Below are 24,706 nucleotides of genomic sequence, written 5' to 3' on the forward strand. Positions count from 1 at the left end.
TACTGAGCTGTGGATCTAGCAGAGTTCGTTTCTGGGAGCTATAAGGCGAAGCCATCAAGCTAGTGTTAATGTCTCTGTTCAGTCACCCAATGTGTGTGTTGTAGAAGCTCAATGTCATCAAGCAAGCTATACGTTACAGTCACAAATTTGTATATGCATCTACGAGAAGGTAGGTGTTCAAGGGGTGACGCAAAATAAGTTACTTGAAATCGATCCTGCTTGCAGCATGATTAAAGTTTATGACACGTATTTATGAATCCATGGAAGGTAAGCGAACTTACTTGCTTCCCGCTTTATAATAGCTAACTTTTGGAACTGCTTAGGTCTTAGTCTTATAACTGTTCATCAACTTATTTGGCACTGTCTAGCTGTGGTATAAATGCGAGTCTTGAAAGGTGTTAGGTAATGGGTCTCTAGCATCCTTAAGGGCTTATGTTAAGCAATAGGCATAGACATTGTTAATTGGATAGTGTACTGGTCCTATTGGGCCGCCCGTCAATTCCCTATTCACTCCAATTTGTTGCCTATACTATAATATGGCCTTCGTAGCACTTGTTTTGTGCCATTTATTGGTCTCACTGCCAATATAATTTCTTGACAACACTACGTAACTGCTTAAATTCATTGTTCCATATGATGCTTGAAACTTGGTAGAGGAACTCTAAACTAATGGACACTTGACATGATTTACAAAATGGTTGATGACTTTGCTGTTTGAATTGAAGTTCATTAATGATGTTCAGAATAGGGGCGAATTGGGCTTTGTCAAAAGGATAAGAGGAGTCAGATCTAACATCCTCTCATAGGCAGGCACAAATTTAACTACGATCAGATTGATGTGGATTTTGCAATGTATCAATCGTACTGTATCATTACCTTTTATGATTTGGATTAAATTCCCCCCCCCCCCAAAGGTAGCCGATCTCAAAGCTAATGCCTAAAATATTTCCACAAGTATCCCAGCGTCAACTGTATATACTCTAGGGTACATGCACTATGAACTGCATATGTGTAATGTATGTATGTGTAACCGAGTGGATATTAGAACCTACACTCTCTGGATAACTACTCAGACTGACTACTGCTAGATTACATTTAGCGGCTTTGCAAATAACTCTTGTCGGTAGTGGCTTGCAGCATGAACTTAAATGAAATCTAAAAGCAACTTAACTTGAATTTCATGAAAAAAAATTTGAAGGAAGGACTTTTAACTAAAGTAAAACAATACTGGAACAAGCAAAAGTTTGCAGATTAACTACTTGAATTTCTGCTCAAGTTTTCTATCAAGTAGAAAGAAGTTCTAGTCATAGCAGCACTGCTTGTTTAACTTAATTCCCTTTCTATCTAAGTGCATGCCAAACCATACCTGCCGGAATACCTTGATGATGAGATCATGATATTCATCAGAATTCAAAGTCAGATAACATGCTAAAAGCTCTTCCATGTCTTCTGGTTGGCTGATCTGCTTCTCTCTGATCATCTCAACCATTGATTCTCTGAAGTCCTGTTGTGGGTCCAAAGAAAACTTTACCACAGCAAAGCTATCTAAGTCTTGTGTTTCCTCCCTGATTTTCTCCCTTTCCTTCTTCATCTTTAGTTTGGCTTTTCTCATGTCTTCTATAGCCTTTATTCTACAGATTTCAACATTGGAGCTCGTCCTTGGAGAAAATACTTTAACCTTAGAGCTGTACTTTGATTTCCTCCTGTGGACTTCTCTGCTTTCATGAAATGCTTGACTCTTCTTGTCAGTCTTTGCCTTCAACTCCTCAGGTTGATGCAAATTCTGCCTCTTATGCTTCTGAAGGTTCTGAGTATTAAATGCATGATCTTTCGTTCGTGCATTGCTTGACTTCTTAGAATCTTCTGAATGGGCAAAAGATTGTCTTCTTGGTGTCCAAATTGTTCCAGGTGATGCAAGCCGTGGCATCTCTTTCTCTTCTGATAAATCTGATGCATTCTCTGCTTCTCTTTCTAATTTTAAGACTTGCTGTTGCAAAACTCTCCGAGTTTTCCTCCCAAATCTCCTCCTCAAGTTTTCGAATTCCTTTTCTCGATTGTGCTCATTTATCTCTGGTGAAAACTTCGTATCATTTGGCAAATGACTTTCAACGTCTAACTTTCTGTGATCCTCCTTGAATGTTGAAGTCCCTTCTCTCCTTCTTTCCTGTTTCTCAGCATTCCATCTGCCATCTTTATCCATAATGTGCATTACTGATTTCACAGTATCTTTACTTTTCTTGTCTTCATGACTCTCCTCGCCAAACGAAAGTCTCCAAAACGCTTCATCATCCCCACCATAAAACCTATCACCGTTACCACAAGTATACTGCAGTGAAGGAACCGATGAAGAATTCCGTACACCCTTTTGTTTCAATTTGCCAGGAACTGGCTCTGTGCTGATTCTCATCTTCTTGAACTTCGACAGCCATGAAAGGGGAGATATATGAGAGATAAAGGATGGTTTGGATGAAGAAGAAACTGAAGAGGATTTTCTTCTACCCCACTTCATTATCTGCTGGTATTGGTAAGATATGATTCTCTTGTGTTTTTGGATTGGAATTTGCTGACTTGATATAGGCTTATGGTTTGAAATGAAGAGAACTAAAGTTATGGTTGTCTGGAAGAAAGTGGTACAAGAATAAGAGAGATTTTTGTTGCTGCAGTAAGTGGGAAGGCTAGGCTGTTAAATAGGAAGGCATGTTTCTTACTAGTTTTTTTTTTTTTTTTTCAGCTAAGTTTTTAAAAGAGACACCCGCCCCAATTCCTGTGACTCCTTAACTACTTTTCCTACTTTCTAGTGTGTACTGATTAAAAGATTTTTGCCAGCAGCGGGGACCACTTTTCTAGGCCCACAAAGTCATAGTGGGACCTCTTTCTGGTCCACAAAGTAATACTGCCACTATTTTGAATCATCTTTTGTTGAGTAAAATGAATAGTTTACTTTGTAAAAGATTTTATTTTTTTCTTCATTTAGTTCTCCAAAAATTAGACTCCTAATGGAAGATTGAAATGATTATTATTTTCTCCATTTGATCTCTCAAAAGCTATGCTTCTCAATTTGGTGCCCAAACTAGTATTCCCAAATCAAAATTACCTCTGCATTTAAGTAAAGATAGAATTTCATGTGCCTTTTTTTTTTTTAATGGCTGTTTTGATTGTTCTAAAATATCAGAAGAATAAATGGAGAGCGAATTGATCTTTCCATAACTATCTTGAAAAGCTTTATTTTTGGATCACCAACTTAACAGTAAACCTTTGAAGACTACATCATTGATTCACTCTAATATGAAATTTCTTATATGTTGGTGCATGAAAAACTTAATCTTGAAGCCTGGCAAGAAGTAATCTTGAGATATAATTTGATTAAAGAAAATAAAGGGGAAGAAAATTGAAAGGGAATGGAGTTCAATGAAATGTTTGTCTTACTTTAGATTTATCGAGACCTTTCATTCACTTTCCTTTTCATCTGCCTTCAATCCAAAATTTTCTCAACAGGCATTATCTTTTAATGGCTAAACCAAAGAGATAGATTCATTGAGATACATATTAGCCTGGACAAACCACTGAAGAAGATAATATAGCAATTCCAATGGGCTATTCTGACTACTTTGTTAAACTCAGGTCATGAGTAAGAGAAACAGAAAGCACGGGATACCTTGGATTAGTTCAAGAATCAAGAAGACTGACTTTCAAGAGGTTGTCTGTGACCTTGATATAATCATCATAGCTAAACATGTAGCCCACAATGGGTCATTTTCATTAACACTTGGGCATGAGGTGGAAGATTGTCTTTAATGGAGATTAGCCTTCAAGATCACGTACTAGGAAGCGTGTCTATTATAGCAGGTCGTTTATAATTTAGCAGGAAACCATGTGGAATGGTGTCATAATTCACATAAAAGACAAGAATAAAGGAGTTGTTAGGAGTCCTCTTATGGGTGAGGGTAAGCTTTCCTTCCACTCATATTCTGCCAGCAAACTCTTTGCTTCTCTTTTTTTCTTCTTTTTTCTTTTTCTGGCTTTATTCCTTTAAACGATTTATGTTTCTGATCAATCTTCCTGTTGAATCGTCAATGGTTTGTACGCTGTGTGCTGTTGCTAGGTTTTTGGTGTTACAGGGTTGGGATGGTCTTCTTTGGTCCCACCTGTCAACATGTATACTGTTAATTATTCTAGGTTAGACAAACATAAAGCCTTCCCTTTTCTTTTCCTAGCTAGGTAGATGTGTGAATTTCTAAAATTTCACAGGACCAATGGATTTTTCTTTCCAGTATGGCCTCCATTTTTTATGTGAAAAAGATGTTTTTGTTCTGTAAAACTTGTTCTAATTGTTTTATCAATATTAATATAACATATCAAATTTATAGCAATTGCAAACTACATATTCCGTCAATCATATTGGCGTATTTAGTATGATGGAACCATATCCTACTAATTTTGTTTTAACAAAATTATAAGAAAATACATGAAAAAATTACTTTATTACAAGTAAAATATAATTTTATATAGATTTATTTGAGAAACTATTCAGGAGTCACTTTGTAATTCATATTAAATACTTTTTCCCTAGCTGACCTTAATAAAAAAAATTTGAATCAAGCCAAACCTAAGCATTGGAAAAGGAGCCCAATGCAAGTAACACACCCGCATTTGGTTATGTGCTAATATGCCATAAAATTATAATTATAAATATCTCTAATGATCAACAAATGTGGAAGACCATGAGAATTATCCTCATATAATAGTAACACTAATACAAAGTTAATTAAGATTCTATTATGGAAAATTTATTATTTCGGCCGAAACGATAAGTGGATATACATGCATTGACATGCCAACAAAACCATAGAATAAGTATGAATGTTTTATTTACTTGCCAGCCATAGACTGAGTGGATATACATGCATTACTTGCCAACTGTTAAGATTCTACCAAATCCAAAAGTATGAATGTTTTATTGGGTTGGGCCAATCCACTTACAATTTTGTAGGGTGGCCTACGAGTCGGATTTGGTTAGAAAATGTCCAATCTTTCGAGACCCAACTTAGCATGGAACTGTGTGTGTGTGTGTGTGTGTGTGTGTGTGTGTGTTCTCCAATTTTGTGAAATATTGAATATTGATTTTTCCCCCTTACACGTCCAATGACATGATTTAATACACTTATTGTTTAATATTGACATCACTTTAGTACCCCGGACCCTCTAATTTTGAGGCCATGTCCCATAATTCTCCGAGGATAAACCCTTGTGCTTAGGGGAACTCTGAAAGTATCTGAAAACTTGATATATATATATATATATATATATACTTTTTTCCTTTATATTGGTAATTATTTATATATATAAGAAATAAAATTTTATTTTATATTTTTATTATATTTATTTATATTTAAATCCTATATGGATAATAAATTATATAAAAAATAAAGAAAATGGAGCAACCCTCTTACTTTAATAAATAAATTATAATGCAAGCTAAACCTAAATTGGTCCATCTCAAAAAACATTGCATTTTCTGCAACTTAGCTCTTTTTGGGGTTAAATGGATCCAACCCAAGAGGTCAATTCAGATTCCCACTCTAATTTACAATAAGTAAAAACAAATATGATGAAAGATATATGCTTCATCTCAGTGGAAATGTGAGATAGAATGCAGATAATGACTATGCTTCATTCTTGTGATATTATAAACACACACACACACACACATATATATATATATATATCAGTCATCTTGTGTGTTTAGTGTTGGATATTTTAAAAAATATATAATGATATTTCAAAAGGAATAAATGTTTTTATTAATAACATTAAACAGTATTTAAGGCTATAAAAACTGAAAATTGACACTATTAGAAAAATGAAAATTAGCGAGAAAATTTAGCGATGGATCATCTATTTCTCTCTAAAATACCAAACTAGCGAGGAAATTAACGAGGGATGTTTATTTCATAGCTTGATTTAAAATTAGAGAGGAAATTAACGAAAATTGTCAATCCTTCTCTAAAATAAGAGAATTAGCAAGAAAAATAGCGACGGATGGTCAATCCCTATCTAAAATAAGAAAATTAGCGAGAAAAACAGTGAAGGATTGCCAATCCCTCTCTAAAATAAGACAATTAGCGAGGGATTCTATCCTTAGCTAATTACTACAAAAAAAATTAACTTTTAACAATGATTTTTAATTATACATTTAATTATTTTCATTTAAAAATAATAATTAAATTTAAAAATTAACTAAAATATTCGTAATAAAATTATTTAATATTTTCTTTATTTTAAGTTAATTTTCATTAATAAAATAATATTTTATTAAAAAATAATATAAAGAATAATTTAAATAAAATAGAAATATTTTTAACATATTAATAATTGAAAATAAAATTTAATATGTATATGTGTGTATTTTTATAATATATAATTTGATATATTTATGCAGTTAAATAATATAAATACATATTTAATTTTTCATATAATGATTGCAAGCGCATTTCAGTTCAATTGGCAAAAAAGGAGAGCATAAAGCTTGAAAGGTATGAGGTCAAGGGTTCAAACCTTGACTTTGGCATAAACATGATGAATATATGATATAGTAAGAAGCAAGTAACATGGTGCAAGGTGGATAATGACGTGTCATGAGTTGTCGCTATAGGTCGTGAGATAGTAGGTGACATGGTGGTTGACAAAGCATGAGGTTGTTAATGACATGTCACAAGTTGACATCACACATGGCGGGTGATGTGGTATAGTTATTTTTAAATATAAGCATATTTAGCAAGAGATTAGTGAGGGACTAATTCCTTGCTAAAGTTATCAAATTTTGAATAGTATTAGAGAGAGATTAGCGAGGAATTTAGTCCCTAGTTAATTTTCATGAGAGATTGAATCTCTCGCTAAATCCCTCACTGATTAGCGAGGAAAATACAATTCCTCGCTAAATTTAGCAAGCCTTTTTTTAACTACAAATTTAGTGAGGGACAAAATTTCTAGCTAAAATGCAATTTAGCTATGAAAAATAACATTTAGTGAGGGACGAGTCTCTTGCTAAATTCCATTTTTTTAGTAGTGTGATTTCTTTATTAGTCTTCAAATGCAACGTTTAGAAATGAATTGGTGTAATGAGCCATATTCTTCATGAAACTAGCAATTAAATCATGCTTTCAAGCTATCCAAAGATTTTCTAATCTTGTCTATAAATACCAAGGAGTATTGTAAGTCTAGTGCTAGGCTCTTGAGTTTTTGAGCCAATTCTTTCATCCACCTTTATACTATGTTGTGCTGCCTGAGTATTATTCTACTAATCTTTGTTGTTCTGTGTCCCTGTTTATTTTGCAAGACGTGTCTATTTAATCCTGAGGAGCTACCACACGATCAACCTGATATAACAGAATAGCTTTTAAGGACAGTGTCCTTGGACACGACTCAGAATATGATTTTACCTACTAGTGCCAACAATCTTTAGAGCTAATTTCTCTACTATTGTTTTTATTGACATGATTCTTGTATTTTGGGACTCACTGCTATTGCCAGCATTGGGTACTGCTGTTCGGTCATGACACAGGCACGCAAATTTTTGGTGGCAGCATCTCGGCAGCTTAGTCTTGAACTGATAATGTTTCTATGGCGCTTAATAGGTCAATCTGAGAGTTTTGAATTATATTCAAAGAAAATTAAGCAAATTAAATATTGATTTGTTATATGTATTGACTTTGGAATTATGAATGCTTTGATAAATTTTAGCTGTTATAGTTAATATTAATATTATCTCAAATATTTGTTGTGATAAATTGTTGTTTATTGCCTATTTTATAAAATTTCATCTGACCACTTGCATTCTGGAATGTTGTAGTTCATATCAGAATTGTTATTTTATCGTTTGTTGCTCATGATTATGTTTTAGTATTATAATCGTTGCTTTATCCGCTTGGTTGGTTATTTTAGCGAATATTGGCTCCTTGTTTAAATTGTTTCTGAAAGTAATACCAATTGTTTTCTCATAAAGAATGCTTAACACGGGGTTAAAAAGGTTGAGCCAATAGACAATAGATTAAAATATAGTGTGGGCTTTAAAATTTTGCCGTTAAGAAATTATTGTGGAATTTGATTAGTATTTATGATAAGATTCAAAGATTTAAAACATTACATGACTATGATTGGTTGTGATGTGCATATATGCTTATCGTTAAGTATGAAAAGGTTGTTAATCTTATACACATAATCTGAACCTTATTGGTCCAAGATGGATTTGTTATGCTCACGACATTCTGCTAATTTTATGGCAATTTAGCATTTGACCATATAGAACATTAGGAAATGCAGTATACGTTTCTGTATATCATGCATTTGAGTTTTCTTTTAATGCATGATTCTGATTTGATATATATATATATATATATAGTACCCGTAACTTGTGATTTAAGTTGGTGGTAGATGTGAACACAATAAAGGAGTAAGGTTGTGGGTTCAATGATATGTCTGTGAATAAAATTGGGTGTTGGGATGAATATGAGTAAGCATACATTAAGATAGGCAATAGTGAATATAAACACCAATAGTGTCAAATTTGTCCCATAATCCGAACTCACTTAAGACCTTTAATAGTAGTGCATTTGTGTGGTACATACTCAAGCACAAATATCACATGTTAACGATACAGGTTATAATTTAAGCAGAGTGATTTGCTATGGTGCAAAGTGATGGGCATTTGCTTTCTAGTTACAGACTATACGTTGAGGTATTCAACATGTCTTGATGATGTGGTGATTAAGCTATCTCCAATTCATGATTTAGAAATAGTATGTTTCACGTGCTTGATCATGTTTATCTCAATTTTAAAAGTGTCGAGGAGAGAATGTTTAGACGTGGCCCACCCTGAATCATCATGGTACATTTAACATATATATATATATATATATATATCAAGCTTAAATGATTAGCTTTGTTAAATGGAAAATTAAATTTTGATTAAAAATTTTGAGATTAGTGTGATGATGATAATTTGACACGTAATTTTACTTTCGGTTACTTGGAGACACATAATTTCATATATTGTTACTTGAAATATATTATTTCAAGTTATGGAGTTAATATTTGGTATTTAATGATTACTTCATTTAATTTTTTTTTTTTTGGCTAACGAAGAGAAGACAATTATGTTTAGAGATGGTACGTTGCTTTCATAACTTCACATAGCAAATACATAACGTATCATGGTAACATGTCTGAAAATCATATAGTAGATTGGTATGCCATACAAATAATTATTATTGTGATTATGCCTTTCCTACGAGTTTTGTTGTGTGGAATATGTGTTAATATCCAAAATGTGGCGTCTATGTGCATGCGTTTTAAAATTATAAGAATATTCTAATTTATTTAGAATGGGAGGAGTTTATACGGTGTTAAAATGCTAGCACCTTATTCCTTGATTTTATTGGAAAATAAGGGAAGGATTGCACATCTTATTTTATGCCTGGCCTCTTTTGATTAAAATAGAAGAGCTTATATGATGAGATTCTAACTTAATTAGAGTTATTGTTGTTAAGGCATGAGAATTTTTTCATGAAATATTTGAAAGTGTGGGAGTGCCTAATGTGTGGAGTATCTTTAAAAAAAAAATTGCTTTACTAAAAATGTGTTGTGCCAAAATATTAGCCTCATTTTATAAATGCCAAGACATTATTTTGTGTTGTGATTTAGAGAGGAAAATTAATAAAGAGGAGGCTATTATTTGCATGAGGACAAATGTTGTTAATTATGAAATTATGTGGCTTAGAAATAAGCGGCAAAAATCTAATCATTTGTTTGGTGTAGATAAATGCATTTCAAAATAAGTGCATGACTTATTTAATTATATTGGCATAAATATTCATTATTTTGAATGATGATCTATTTATGTGTTATGGTCCATATGATATAAATAAAATATTCTTTAAATTATGAGATTGTGTATAGTGAATCCCTAATGTATCAAATACACATATGTTAATGTGAGAAGAGTCATTATTGATTAGCCACCCTAAGTGGTGATATAAACAAATATAATAACGAGACCATGGAGTTTATTATTTTGAAATTGGTGGATAAGTTGTGGAAAATGTACTTAACAATTGTTTTGGTGTAAATCCGACAGTGAGTGTCAATGAGCATTCTTATGATACAAATATATTATTAAAAAAAATTGAAAGCGAATGATTTTATTGCTTGATATACGTATGTATATGTGAACAAATTTTAGAGAGTTTGCTACATTAATTAATGTTAATCCTATGATATAGTTATGTTGTGTGGATATTGAGCATATCAAGTAATCTCATAAAAGGATGAGACAAATGAGTGTTTGAGATATACTATAAACGTTGGTATTGTGTATAATGGATTCCCATTGTATTAAAATAATACAATGATGTTAACTGAATTTTATATTTAGATAAAGAAAAATCCATTTGAAGCCAAATAAAATGTTATTTGTGTCAGAGTTTATTACTCTGAAATTGGCTAATAATGAGGCTGAATAGTTAAAAAACTTCTCAGTAAATATTCTATTGTGAGTAAAACTGACACAAGTGATGTCGATAATTTGTGATTACCAAATGGCAATAATCATTGTAAAGAGAACAATGGCATACATAGATATCATTTAAGATATAATTAAGCATGCTAAAAAAGGAAGTTATCTCAATCGATTATGTAAGATCAGATGTAAATCTGATAGATCTGTTAATTAGCCCCTGGGATGATTTTAATTATTAAAATGTCAAGGGGAGTGAGACTTAAGTCAATTTGAAATTAATAGTGATGGCAACCTAACTTTTGTAATTAGAGATCTCATGAAAAAACTTCAATGGGTAAGAACAAGTCATTTGTTAGTTTTGCTATCACTAAATTTTTCTGTCCCTTCCTATGGCTTGAGAAAGTGCTAGAATGCATTGATCAGAGGCTGAGCGAAAGCTTTTAATGTTTTTCATAGTCCTTATGTATGGTATATTCATTGCAGATACACTTGATGAAAACACCTATACGAATGTGGAGTGGGGCCGCTCCTATGAGATCATGGCAAAATTTTTAAAGCATTTGTTAAAACTAGGAGCGTGCATGGTCGATAACGTGCAAAATCGTCATTAATAGCAGAGACTATGGGGATATAATTCGGTTAATAAGACCTTTAACACATATTCAAGATCTGTTGGTTCAATAACGAAGCTACATTAACTTTTCTGTGTGCTAAGCTTTATTAATCTAAATCTAGTTCAAGTCGAAAGACACCAGATTTAAAGTGATTATCTTCTATGTCAATAACTCAGATGATAGAGATCCTTTTGACACATATGGGAGATTGTTGTAATTTTTGTGTGAGTGTGTTAAAAAGAGAAGTCCCATATTACTTACATGAGCAAAACTCCTAGTGTATAAAGGAATGAAAGTGGGCTAAAAATGGGCATGGAGGAGAAGTCAACTTGCGCACATGTGATAGCCTGACAGAGGGCAATCACAATTGAAAAAAACCGATTCCTCTTGTGCGTGATTTAAAGAGGCACTGTTTTTTTTTTCTTTTACTTTCAGAGTTTGGAAACTATTTTGCAAAGTTACAAAATTATTTGTATAAAATAGCTTTCCAAAGTTACTTTTTTTCCTTTTGAAATACATGGGGAATTGTTGGATATTTAAAAAATATATATATTAGTATTTCAAAAGGAATAAATATTTTTATTAATGATATTAAACAATATTTAAGGTTATGAAAAGTGAAAATTGATTTCTTTAATTGTTTTCAAATGCAATGTTTAGAAATGAATTAGTGTAATGAGCCATAATGTTCATAAAACTAGCAATTAAATCATGCTTTCAGACTATCCAAAGGTTGTCTAGTCTTGTCTATAAATACCAAGGAGTACTGTGAGTCCAGTGCCAGGTTCTTAAGTTTTTGAGCCAATTCTTTCCTCCACCTCTATACTATGTTGTGCTGTCTTAGTAAGATTCTGCTAATCTTTGTTGTTTTGTGTCTCTGTCTATTTTGCAAGACGTGTCTGTTTAATCTCAGGAAGCTGCCATGCGATCAACCTGATATGGCGGAATAGCTTTTAAGGACAGTGTCCTTGGGCACGACTTAGACTATGATTTTACCGACTAGCACTAACACTTAATACTACCTTTGGACCTATTTATAAGAATGTTTGTGCGATAGTTAATTACTTCTCCAGAATGTTTCTGCTGGTTGCAAGAGGTCTTTAATAATTCTAATGGCTTGAGACTGCCGAGGTCATTAACCTATTATCCCTTCAGGGACCTGTAACCATCTATAGGAATTTCTTGTTCTTACTCTCGCAGAAATTTGTTCATTAAGCAAACTTATTTTCACACGTATTATAGATCTGACTTTATATGCCAAAACTCCATTGTGATTGTGACAGCTATATATATATATATATAATATGTTGCCTTTAGGATTTTCTTGGCTTGAGCATCAAGCAAGCTGAAATTAACTTTCCATTAAAGGTGGGATTCAAGCATTTCAAGATAAGCTCCGAATCAGACGTTTAATGACGAAGGTTTTTTTTTTAAAAAAAAAAATGTTAAATGCTTAACTATTCAAGAGTGTTTTTCCCAATTGAAAAACTAGGCTAATCATTAGATGCAAACCCAAAGGAGAAAAGATGTGCTAAGATAAATGGGGAAGGATGTAAAAAGGGAACAAACCTAATGGAAATGATCAATCAATTATTAGTTACACCTAACATTTTGTTCCTTTTGTCTTTTCTCTTAACTGATTTCCAACCACCTTCTACTATGGCATTGAGAATGATGCTGAACACAGTCAATATCTCCGGAAAAAGAATATATTTGTCTCTCGTCTTTTTGGTGCCATTGATGACGCTACCAAGATTTCATTGGTAGGATCCGTTTAATTTGATCTAAAGACCTTGAATTAATTAGGAAAAGATGTACACAGAGTATTGTTAAAACTGAACTGGACTGGCTAGTTCGACCGAAAATTGGCCTATGGTCTGATGGTGCAAAACCAAGGGAAACTGACTAGAGTTTGTCAAGAACCAGTGTTCATCTTTTTTTAAAAAAAAATCTCAATAACTAAAAATTATGCTATTTTGTGTCTATATTTGTCTTGTGGTTGGTTTTTCCTCAATGTCATATATATATTTGATTTTTTATTTGTTACTTTAGTTAATGATGAAAGCTTGTGTTGGTTTAGTCAGAGAATTAATATGGCATACTTGATTATTTTGGTTCACTGAGTCTCTCACATGAATTAATTTGATTTTTTTTCTGACATCACAAATCAAGATGTTGAGTCTCTCTTATGAATTTGAATCTTTTATTGTAAAATATGTATTCTGTCTCTACAGCGGGAAAGATAGAGAAAAGATGAGTAGTTCATACACACTTATTACATTGTTTGCGTAAGATTTCTTTTTCTCACTTTAAAGATACTTTACAAGTTCCGCAAGCCCATCCAGATTCTCTTGTAATGCTACTTGTACAATGTGTTGCTTGATCTGTACATAATTGGTTGCCAAGTACGAACTTTTGGACCAGCAGGTAGTTGCAAGAAAAGCATAGGCTGTCGCTTTCTTCATTGGTTGGTAACCGAGTTTGACAAATTTGAACAAGAACCTCTACCAGAAGGGAAACATGCAACAATCATATGACATAGGATCAAAAGATAACTGTAAAGGTAATTCACCCCCCACATGTTAGCAAACAAACAGGCAAGTGTCAACTTCATTAATCAATATGAAGAAAGAAACATAAGCTGGGAACTCAAGATTATAAGTCATATCTCTGAGGTCCATGCTTTTTAGCTGACAGAACATATACTTGTGATGAGGTTTCAACATTCTAATGGCCAAACAGAGGATCCCCTGTTTTCTTCTTCTTGTTCTTCTTGATTTGCGTGCTCTTTCAAGGGCTTCTGTTGATGCTTCTGCAGATGGGTATGTATCAGCTTTGGGTGATCCAGGAATGAGAAGGGATGGCCTGAGATTGGCCATAGAGTCATGGAATCAGTGCAATGAAGTTGGAGATGAAGTTCCTCAAATGGGCAGCCCTAGAGCTGCTGATTGCTTTGATATTTATAATGCTTCTTCACAACCAAAAGGTGAGCTTTCAAATCTCAAATATCTTCAACTTTCTTCCTCAAGATCAAAATGTGTGAACTCAGTACTTATAAAATGGAGCATCTTGTGAATCACACTCATAGTATTGTGATGTTCATATCTTGCTGTCATCTCAATAATGCAACAAGAAAACAAAGAGTAAGATGCTTTTTTAATCTTTCAAGCATGACTGGTATAAAAGGACTCTTTCAAATATTGTTATACCGCTTTAGTTCTTTAAAGTTCTTTTCAAAGTATTTCAATGATATCATGCAGTATTCGAATGAGCAAATATTATATAAAACTGAAACAAAATAAAGTTTCAAGTGATAAAGTATTAAAAAAAAAAAATCTTTGGAGTCAATCGATGTCATCTTTCTGATGTTCTTCTTCTTGCTGTACTCTCGTGCCCAAAGGCTAATGATAGTGTTGTTTTAGAGAAGGACAGCTATATATCAAGTTTTCCTCTCTACAGATTGGTCCACAAGGTCACAGAAGAGGACAACAGGCTAGGTGCTGGAGATTCCTTCAAAGGGATGCAGGAAAGAGCCCTTCATAATGTGGATCTCTATGCTACAGAGAAAGAACTGTATTTAGCCTCAAAATGTGAAGTTAAAGAAACTCCAAATCCATGGCAGTTCTGGATGATCATGCTTAAGAATGGGAATATGGACACTTTAGCAGCCAAGTGCCCCAAAAATGGCTTCAAAGTAGGGCCTTTTGCCAATAATGGTAGCTTCCCTTGCTTTGGGACAGGGTGTATGAACCAGCCATTGATTCATCATGACTTTACCAAATTGGAAGGACCTAATAGGACTCTTCTCAAGGGAAGGTTTTATGGGTCTTGGGATTTGGATGCTGATTTGAGTCTAGGATCATTAGGGAAAAACAAGTCTTACTACTCTGTGACTTGGCAGAAGGAAATTGGCAAAGGAAGTTGGGTTTTCCACCATGTCTTGAAGACTTCTATGAAGTATCCATGGTTGATGCTTTACTTGAGATCTGATGCCACATCTGGTTTTTCTGGTGGATACCATTACCCAACTAGAGGAATGTCTAAAATTGTGAGTCACTTTTTATCTTTCTTTAGTCTCACTCATACTTTTCTTTCTGAGAAATTCTTCATAATAATGGCTGTGTAGTTCCTAGTACAAAGAGTTAATAAGAATTTATTACAATGGGTGTGCAACTGAAATTCCCAACTTGTAGTACCTGCCTCAATAAATTTTTATTAACTCATCAAAAAAAAGTTTATTAACTCATTGTTGTACAGTTAGCTGATACATTATATGTAACAAAGAATTTGTCTTTTCACTCTTCTTGGCATGACATCAAAATTAACCTCAGAGAGCTTCATCCTAATTACAGAATATTACCACATTCTGTCATCATGTTGTAGCCTCAAAATCTACCTTGCTTATGTCAAGCCTTCAGGTTTTGCTTGAAAGCAAGCTTATCATACTGCAGTGTTTGAACTCTAATTTGTACTGTGTTTAATGAATTTCTGAGACATGGAAGAATCTATCAAGTCTGCATTCAGCATGTATCAAATATGCACATCAATATACCAATGCAGAATTCATAACCGGCCGCATTATTCATACGTCTAGTTTCATGTAATGCAGAGGGAAATGTGTTTAGTTAGACATAGAAAACTTCAGATTCTACATTGGCACTTCATGTTGGAATGTCAATTCACAAATCTGCAGCATATGGTATCAATATTCATGGTTCTTTATTGTGCAGATTCCAGAATCACCAAACTTCAAAGTGAGATTCAATCTGAAAGTCTTAGAAGGAGGAGGTAGTAAGAGTCAATTCTACCTGATGGACATAGGAAGCTGCTGGAAGAACAATGGACAACCTTGTGATGGTGATGTGACTACGGATGTCACAAGATACAGTGAGATGATCATTAATCCAAGCACAACCTCATGGTGTCACAAAGACAATCTCAATGTGTGTCCACCATATCATACTTTCCCCAATGGGACACGTGTCCATCGCACAGACACTTTACACTTCCCTTATGGAGCCTACCATTTGTACTGCTCTCCTGGGAATGCAGAGCACCTTGAGGTACCCTACAGTTTGTGTGACCCTTACAGCAATCCTCAGCCACAAGAGATAGTGCAGATTCTGCCACACCCAGTTTGGGGTGAGTATGGGTACCCTACAAAGCAAGGACAAGGGTGGATTGGGGATCCTCAGACATGGAAGCTGGATGTTGGGAGATTGTCACACTCACTTTACTTTTACCAGGCAAGAGATTTTCTTCTTGTGGATTTCTTAATGAATATAAATTCAGAAGAATTGCATGCAAGTCCTGCACAACACATTTAAATACCACAATGTCTATTTAGTTGTCATTTTCCTTTGCTAAGTTGTCAATAGACTTTGTGTATTTAAATGTGTTGTATGGGACCTCAAAGTAGTTCTCTCTCTAAATTTTAAGTAGTTTGGTTTTTTTTTTTTTTTTTCAAAATGATGAGTAAAATCCTCTAGGACCATGTGGAGCTTGCTAGAGGAAAACCCAAAGTTAGTGGGCCAGCACCACAAACCCACTTACCAAGGTAAATCACAGTTTGATCCTCAGGGAGTTCAAACCTGTGTTTTGGGCGTTGTGGAGCTCATCAATGCTAAGGGCTGGCAACCTACGGGGGTCTAAGTTTTTTTAAATTTTACCTCTAAGCCAGTCCTTCCCCGTAAAAAAAGAAGACACACACACTCACTACTTGCTCACTTCGGAGCTCTAAACCACAACCTCTCCTTTTGAAAAGATGTTCTAATGCCACTGGGCCAAGAGGCCCTTGCTAGGGGGGCTTGAGTAATTTTGTTTTTGAATGGTGGATAAAATGAGATTTTGTTAGTGATATCGAAGTTCATTCATTTCTTCTTTTCACTTTCTTTTTTCCTTCCCATTTTTTTCAATGAAAAAGGAAATCAAAACAGCAATAGTAGCAGTACGAAGAAAAAAAGCAACAAAACAAACTTTGATCAATTACCACCCAAAGGAGGTTTTTGATCAAAGACGTTTACAAAAGTATGACAATTTACAAAAGTATGACAATTCCTAGCTAAGCAATTAGCTAGGCAATTAGCTCCTCTATACATGAAATTAATCGAGATAGACCAATCCCTGTTGAGTAAATTCTTTGTATCATCAATGACTTCCTGATAAGGATTTTCCTTCCCAGTTCAAAATCTTTTGACAGCAACTATCAAGTGCTTCTAAAAGATTTTCATGTTCTTAATTATATAAAGATTGGAGAATATGTTTCAAATTTATTTAAATGTTTAGGAGTCAGGAAAATTGTTTTAATTAACATTTTAAAGTATTTCAAAATATGATTAAAAAGAAAATAAGAAAAAGTAAAAAACACAATGAAACAGTCCATGGTTGACTGGATTGTCTCAATTTGTCCAAGGAAAAATGAATGGTTTTGAATTAGTTTTGTTGTCCAACTTGTGTGTGTGTTTGTGTGTGTGTGTGTGTGTCTACTTGCATGTAACTTGTTCTGATTAATATGAGTCGTTTCAGGACCCAGGCACAGGTCCAGCAAGAAGGCAATGGAGTTCTGTTAACATTGGGACAGAGATTTTCAAAGAAGCTCATCAAACTGCCATTTGGACTGTCTCTGATTTTGACATCCTCATTCCCTCTCCATAAATTCATTTTCTTATTCTTCTCTCAACACTGAGTTCCTTTATACCACACAACTATCTTCTTCTCTATTCATCTTTTAACATTTGCCAAGTAAAATCATTTGGTAAAGCACTGCAAAATCCCCACATCATTTGCAAGCTGCAACCTTCTGTACAAATCAATTTATTATTCTGTAACTTATTAACCTATCTCTTTTTACCTGTTTCATTATTGTCAAATATGACTGGGACTTCCATGAACCAATGGAATCATAAAAAATACGATCTAATATGATTGCATAAAACAATTTATTTCAATGTTAAAGAGATTTTAATCATCTGTATTCACATAAACAATTTCATATAGTAAATACTTAGAAAGAGGCAGAAGCATAAAGATGAGATAGGCCCACACACAATTATACTAGTTAGTGTCACTTTCTTTTGAATGCATAAATATAAAAAATATATATATGAGAGAATGAGAATGAAGTAGGGCTGATGGAACCTTCATGACCCATAGTTAAAGGTGGTTTTTTTTTTTTCCACGACTTTGTGTCATACAAAAAGAAAACAAAATCAAGTCATGTCAACAGTCAAAATATTCCTACACCTTACGGATAGTGTTAAATACCTCATAGGTGTCTTCTATGTGGTGAACTTGATGAGAAAAATTAGTAAGCAAACTTGTTAACTTCTCTAAACTTATTCAAAGTGACAATCTAGTTGCGCATGATGAAATCTCTTATCTCTCTGATAGTACACATGAGCTGATGATACTCCACAAGGATTGATCACTTTGAATGCGTCTCAGAACCTCTACAAGTCAATATATAAATATTAACCTTATCACATTTTTGACAGTAAGAAATATTTAAATTGTGTGCATGTGTATATAATGATTTTGAGATAGAAAAAAGAAAGATAATGGGGACCCCAAAACAACCAACTTGATATGATACTTGGTTTTTCAAAAGCATGGAAGGAAAAGAATCAATAAAGCAATTGAGAAGCATAGAGTGATGTTTTCATGATTAGAATCCTTCCACTGATCTAACTGAAGGATATCTATATCACACAGGATAAGCTCAACCACACCAACTCTCAAAATTCTCCCACAAACTACCAATTGCTTCTCAATTATGTGCCCCCTTTCTATGTCTCCACTTTCTTCTTCATTCATATTTCAATATGTATATTGACAAAAATTTTCATTCTCACTTGTTCAAAAAAAAATATATATATATATATATATTCATTCTCATCTGTCATAGAAAATCTCAGTAAAAGTTCGTTCTCATTAGTCTCTGATTAATAAAACAATTAAACCAAATAGATATACATGCTTTACAAGTTTCAAAAGTATTAACTTTTTGAATTTCAAGCATGTAAGACCTTTTTTAATTCAAAATTGACGTTTACATTTTTTTCAAGTTTTTAAGAAATAGATAGCCAAAACATGTGTCAAACAACTTATAGAAGTTATTTAAAATGAAATGAAGATAGAGATGGAAGATGAGTGAGTCAACTTATATATTCAAAATATCATTTCAAATGATTTTGTATTCGCAGACTTTTTTATGTTTAAAATCAAAGTTAAAAAAAAAATCGAGAATAAGAAGTAATTTTGTGTTGTTTCATGAACCGTTTGGACCCCAAGTAAAAATATATCGAAGTTAGGAATCCTTCAACTTCTGTCTTGGGTGGTGGTAGGTAAGTATCTGACTGAATTTAGAGGGGCTATTTTTCTTTTTCTTTTTCATATATACATATATATAAGGTCAAAGTCCACCTTTGGTCCTCTTTTCTTTTTTAAACAAAAACTTTAAATAAAATTTTAATTTGATCATTTAATTTTATAAATTATTTTTTGGAGCCTCCGACCCTTTAAAATGATTATTTTTTGTCAATTATTATTATTTTAAAAAATTAAATTTAATATGTTAACATTTGATAATGTCATAATAATGTTTAAAAGTTCAATGTAAAAATATTAAGATTAAAGGACTGAGAAAACAGTTTATAAAATAAAAAATTAAAATAAAATCTTATATAACGTTAAAAGATTAAAAATGCAAACTAACCATTTTATACTATTTTGGCTTTGTCAAAACACATGTCCAAATAGAGAAAATTCAAAGCTATTGGGAAATCATCCTGCAATTTGATCCCTAGTCAATAAATGGGCAAACAGAGAAAGGAAAAAACTTGGGATGAATCATCGTCAATTATCATGTAACTCAATATTAGTTAATTAATGTATTAGCCTGTAATTCTTTATCTACAAGATACTTTTTTTTCCTCCTTTCTAAAGTAAATTGTACTCCCTTTATTTTTAGCATTCACTCGCCCGTATCTTGATAAATAAAGTAGTATTTATATCTTATGAATAATGCAACTTTTTTATATATTTTATTTTATGAAATGAAATATAGATGGCACCAAATAATGAATAATTTTGTACTAAAAAGTAGTGTTACGAAAATTAGATAGATCATTAAATTAGTTAAAATAACGGTTCCAAATCCAATAAAAAATTGATATTTATGGACATGGCTGAAAATTCTACAAGATAATTAAGTGGGTACTCAAACCAATGACGATAAAGCAATAAGTACATATCAACTTATAGAAGAATATAGTATTAAATTAATTTATAGTAAATCTTGAAGTTTGAACAGCCAAACATCTCTTCCTGCCAAAGAATTTTCCTGACTTCATAATTTTCTTAACATCACTCATTCAATCTATTTCTTTATTTATCTCTGTTGAATTCTCCAGAGTCAATTTTATATAATTGCAGAAAATATGCAGAGGAGCCATTCACATCACATGGGACTGACTAGAGAAAACCAACCGGCGCTTGCTTATCAAACCCGGCGTTTGGTCACTTGTGTTACTATGTGGAAGAATAAGATAAAACATCCTCCACCACTCAAAGGAGAAAAGTACTTTAGTCTCTGGAATAATGATGTTTGAAAAATCTTCCCCACTTATGTTTTTTTCTATATATCAGGATCCTCATATAATATGCTGCAGAATTTTGTAAGGAAAAGAAATAGCCTACCACTTATGAAGACACCCAGTCATTGCTGCTCACTTTATCTGAGCACATGTGAATCACTCGCTAGCAACACAAGGAACAAAAGTCATCATTTCAGTGATTCACCTTTGCTCTAAGAAACTTTGTGCCAGGAAAAAAACAAAAACCTACTTATGCCATTTTGGTAAAAAGCAATGAGCATTCATCATCTTTCAAGCATAGATTCTTCTTCAAAAGAATGAGTGGATTATACTAACCCAGAGCCCTTCATGTGTTCACATTTGAGGCAAACTGAGATAGGAATCTCCAGTAACACAGCTCAGAGCAAAGACCAGAGATTTGACGACAGATGCTTGCAGTATATAAGTTGATCTTCTTCTGCCACAACTTACGCAATGATGACGTATGAAAATTGCAGAATGTCATAGCTCACAAAAGAGTAATCTTTTTTTTTTTTTTTGGCCTAACAAGTTTGAGATGCCGAAGCTACTTTCAGCCACACCCACATGTTAAACGCACACCAACTCCATCCAAGTTTTAGTATGACTGATTTGAATTCTGATGAGAATGCGCATGCGTCTGTGAGAAGCTGTTACCATAATATGTCATTTTCAAGGCTTACCAGCAGTGAAGGCGAAAAATGATAAAAGGTTAAAGGGAGGCTGAATAGAACATGATCTATTTTTGCTCCCTATAATTTAAAGTTACAAACATGTTTAAGCGAACTGTTCAGCAGCGCTCTGATGTTTCTCTTATAATAACATATGGTATAGCCTGTGATTTCTTATGACTATAAATTTCAATGAAAGAATTCTATGACAACATCCAATAAAAATTGGAGGGCGACATAAACATGTTTTGACACTACACAACAGGTACAGAAATGGACACTGGTACCGAGACATCACCGGCAAAGCTCGTATCCCGATCTGCCGCTGAATTGCCAGCATATGCATACCCCATACCTAAACCACCCCCGGCAAAGCTTGTATCCCGATCTGCCGCTGAATTGCTAGCATATGCATACCCCATACCTAAACCACCATAATGAATAGATGCATGTTCACATCTCTGAAACACCCTAGCAAGTGAGGCTGCTTTTCTTCTTGCCCGCTTTGTCCCGGTAAAAAGCAAGGTTTGAAGCAATCCTGCCAAAGCTGGTGCCCTAACCACCCTTTCTGTTGCAGCTGCACCGCCACTCCGGCACAGTTCAAGTAAGGCTGCAACTGCATTCTCTTTACCTCTTGGTGTCCCACATCGCATCATTCCAATTAATCCACCTACAGCCGCTTCCTCATTAACCACAGCCTTAGCCCCGATAGGTTGCCGAACAATCAAGGCCAAGGAACCTGCTGCTTCCTCAGCAACTCCTTCATTTCCCAAAGCCACAACGAGAGCTGTTACAGCCCCTGCTTCAATCATTCTAACACAATTCTCAGTGTGTGTGGAAAGATTGAACAGAGCTGTCACAGCATCCTTCTTCCCTCTTGGTGTTCCCTCTTGCAACAAATCTGCCAGGGCTTCCACAGCTCCCACCTTATCTGCAATTCTCTTCTTATAGTCATGGACAGCAGAGAGACTGAACAATGTTGCGGCTGCATTTTCCCTTGCCTCTGTTGTTTGCCCAAATCTCAACACCTCAACTATTGATGCCAGACATCCTTCCTCATCCATTATCCGACTTTTGTTCTTCTCATAAATTGATAGGTTGAGCAATGCAGTTACAGAATTCTCCTGGGCAACTGCGTTACAAGAGGAGAGTAACTTTTGAAGATGAGGAATGGCGCCAGCTTCAGCAATGAATGCCCGGTTTTCTTTTCCTGTTTTTGCTAGCAATCGAATCTCCCGAGCAGCTACAGTCTTTGCAACTTGTGATCCATCTGCAAGCTGCTGGATGAGAAGTGATGCTGTTGCTCTGTTGGCTTCAAGGGCAGCCTTGGTAGGAGAAGTCGATGCAAAAATTTCAACCGAAGGATCTATGACCTCTGGTGGGTCATATGGAATTGTGTGTGCAGTGCACCATTGCATGATCAAATTCCTAAGAGATCGATTAGGAACAAGGCGTGTGCTAGTAAGCATTTGCCCCGTTTTTGGGCAAGTACAGTGGCCATCCTCTATCCACCGGGATATGGAACATCGATCATATGTCTGTCCTGTGGAAATTATAACTGGGTCACGCATCAGATCCAATGTTATTGGACAGCAAAAGTCCTTTGGAATACTTATAAAAGTTCCAGCAATTTCTTGACTAATCAATCCCCTTCTGGGCTTTTTCTTATTTCCACTGCTTGACTCTAGCTCATCTTCCTCAAATCCGAAAAGCAAAAACCTGCAATACCGAGTCAAAGCAACAAGCCCATTAAGCACAGAAATTGTTGGCTCAACGTCTCCCTCATGATGCACAATCTGCTCCTCCAAAGACTCAATTTCACTTCTGCAACTTCTAGCATCCAGAATCTTCAATTTCTCCACAAATAAAAACCTTAATTCTGATGAATCAGGAATTTTTCCGTTTTCAAATTCATCAAGAAATGACAAGAAGCGAATCCTGAGATCATCATCTTTCTTGTCTATAAATAACTTAGTATTCCTAGACTGTTTCTGCAACAGCTCAATCTGTTCCCTGACATCCTCACTTAATTCGATATCGTTGATAGGAAATACATCCAGAATGGTCGATACTTCCTGGTTCAAATCATGGAAATGGCCGGATATTGAATGGTTCTGAAGCAAAAGCCATAACTTACTTGATTGCGCGCAATAGTCAAGAAGAATCTTCGACCGGTACAATAGCAAATAAAGCTCTTTCAAGCAGAGAACCGCCGTCGGTGGAATACACGCGCCAGTGTCCGTCAAATATTCCAAAAGCAACTGAAAGACCTCGACTTTTCGTATGAGTGACCTCGAATTCTTGCGCTGGAACAAGAAAGAGCGTCCGGAAGAGCACGTGACGAGCTCGCTAGCCACAGAGATGAGCGTTTGAACCAGGGCAACATCGGACAAGTCAACCGGAGCAAGGAAGGCTTCCAAAGTCGGCGACCTCCTCCGCCGCAACGAAGAGAATATAGCTCCCGAAGCCATGAAAACCCGTAAAGAAATTATAGGGTTTCCAAATTCACGAATCCGTGAACGTTATGACTTCAACGAGCTGGAAACCTCCACCGGGAGAAATTACCCTCAAAATTCAGAAGCAAAAGTCAACAGCCGAGCGATTCCTGACCCAATTACCAGATCTGTAAAATTTTCTGGGAAAAACTTTCTAGGTCCCCAAACGCCAAGATGCATGCCGCAGAGACGAATATCAAATAGTTGTTGTCGTTGTTGTTGTTGGGTGGAAGTTTGAATCTTCAAGGGGGTTAAGAGGAACTGGAAAATCCGAAGGAAAAAGAGATCGGATTAATTAATTCGGCCGGATCCGCGTACTAGAATGGAAAGCGAGGTTAAAGGGGTCTGAATTTCCAAAGATTTTTGTTTTTTTTTCCCTTCTAATTCAATTTTCTTTCATCTTCCTTCAATGCGGCCTTCTTGAAAAAGACTTTCCTAACTTTGACGAGAGATTTAAGATTATGCAGATTCTTGTCCTTCCGCAGGAGAGAGAACAGGGAAAAGTTAATAAACAACTCAACGAGGTTAACAGAGGACATACGGTCAAACACTGAACAACTCTACTATACGTTTTTGGAGCCGTGATTTCTTTTCATTGATCTGGATTAATATCAAATTGTACTATTTTTTTTCTCAATATATGATTTTTATAAAATTTATTAAAAAATAACATTTAGAAAATATCTTTAAACAAAGGACGCCAGATTAAAATTGCGAAAAAAAATTATATTCATTACGCCAAATTTATATATTCTGATAAAAAAACTTAAATTATTTAGGGAGCTCATATAATTTAGATCTT

The 24,706-nt window shown here is 34.5% G+C and overlaps 3 protein-coding genes across 3 annotated transcripts; 1 reads left to right on the forward strand and 2 right to left on the reverse strand.

Moving 5' to 3' along the window:
• Positions 1-979: 979 nt before the first annotated feature.
• On the reverse strand, positions 980-2,675 carry LOC129287154 (transcription repressor OFP5-like). Its single transcript, XM_054923325.1, has one exon. The coding sequence runs from the start codon at positions 2,507-2,509 to the stop codon at positions 1,301-1,303; it is 1,209 nt and encodes a 402-aa protein (XP_054779300.1). The 5' UTR covers positions 2,510-2,675; the 3' UTR covers positions 980-1,300.
• Positions 2,676-13,674: 10,999 nt separating this feature from the next.
• On the forward strand, positions 13,675-17,996 carry LOC129285476 (uncharacterized). Its single transcript, XM_054921211.1, has 4 exons — positions 13,675-14,113; positions 14,550-15,175; positions 15,858-16,373; positions 17,653-17,996. The coding sequence occupies exons 1-4, from the start codon at positions 13,858-13,860 to the stop codon at positions 17,779-17,781; spliced, it is 1,527 nt and encodes a 508-aa protein (XP_054777186.1). The 5' UTR covers positions 13,675-13,857; the 3' UTR covers positions 17,782-17,996.
• A 3,431-nt stretch (positions 17,997-21,427) lies between these two features.
• Positions 21,428-24,427, reverse strand: LOC129285475 (U-box domain-containing protein 17-like). Its single transcript, XM_054921209.1, has one exon. The coding sequence runs from the start codon at positions 23,878-23,880 to the stop codon at positions 21,664-21,666; it is 2,217 nt and encodes a 738-aa protein (XP_054777184.1). The 5' UTR covers positions 23,881-24,427; the 3' UTR covers positions 21,428-21,663.
• Positions 24,428-24,706: the final 279 nt, after the last annotated feature.

The sequence above is a fragment of the Prosopis cineraria genome, unplaced genomic scaffold (genome assembly GCF_029017545.1).
Source record: "Prosopis cineraria cultivar Desert tree isolate PC_DT_omini unplaced genomic scaffold, ASM2901754v1 PC11, whole genome shotgun sequence".
Classification (NCBI taxonomy): Eukaryota; Viridiplantae; Streptophyta; class Magnoliopsida; order Fabales; family Fabaceae; genus Prosopis; species Prosopis cineraria.

Coding starts and splice junctions, on each gene's coding strand:
- LOC129287154 (XM_054923325.1), bottom strand. CDS start 2,509: ATGAAGTGGGGTAGAAGAAAATCCTCTTCAGTTTCTTCTTCATCCAAA.
- LOC129285476 (XM_054921211.1), top strand. CDS start 13,858: ATGGCCAAACAGAGGATCCCCTGTTTTCTTCTTCTTGTTCTTCTTGAT. Junction 14,114..14,549: donor TGCTTCTTCACAACCAAAAG/GTGAGCTTTCAA, acceptor GTGTTGTTTTAG/AGAAGGACAGCTATATATCA. Junction 16,374..17,652: donor ACTCACTTTACTTTTACCAG/GCAAGAGATTTT, acceptor GAGTCGTTTCAG/GACCCAGGCACAGGTCCAGC.
- LOC129285475 (XM_054921209.1), bottom strand. CDS start 23,880: ATGGCTTCGGGAGCTATATTCTCTTCGTTGCGGCGGAGGAGGTCGCCG.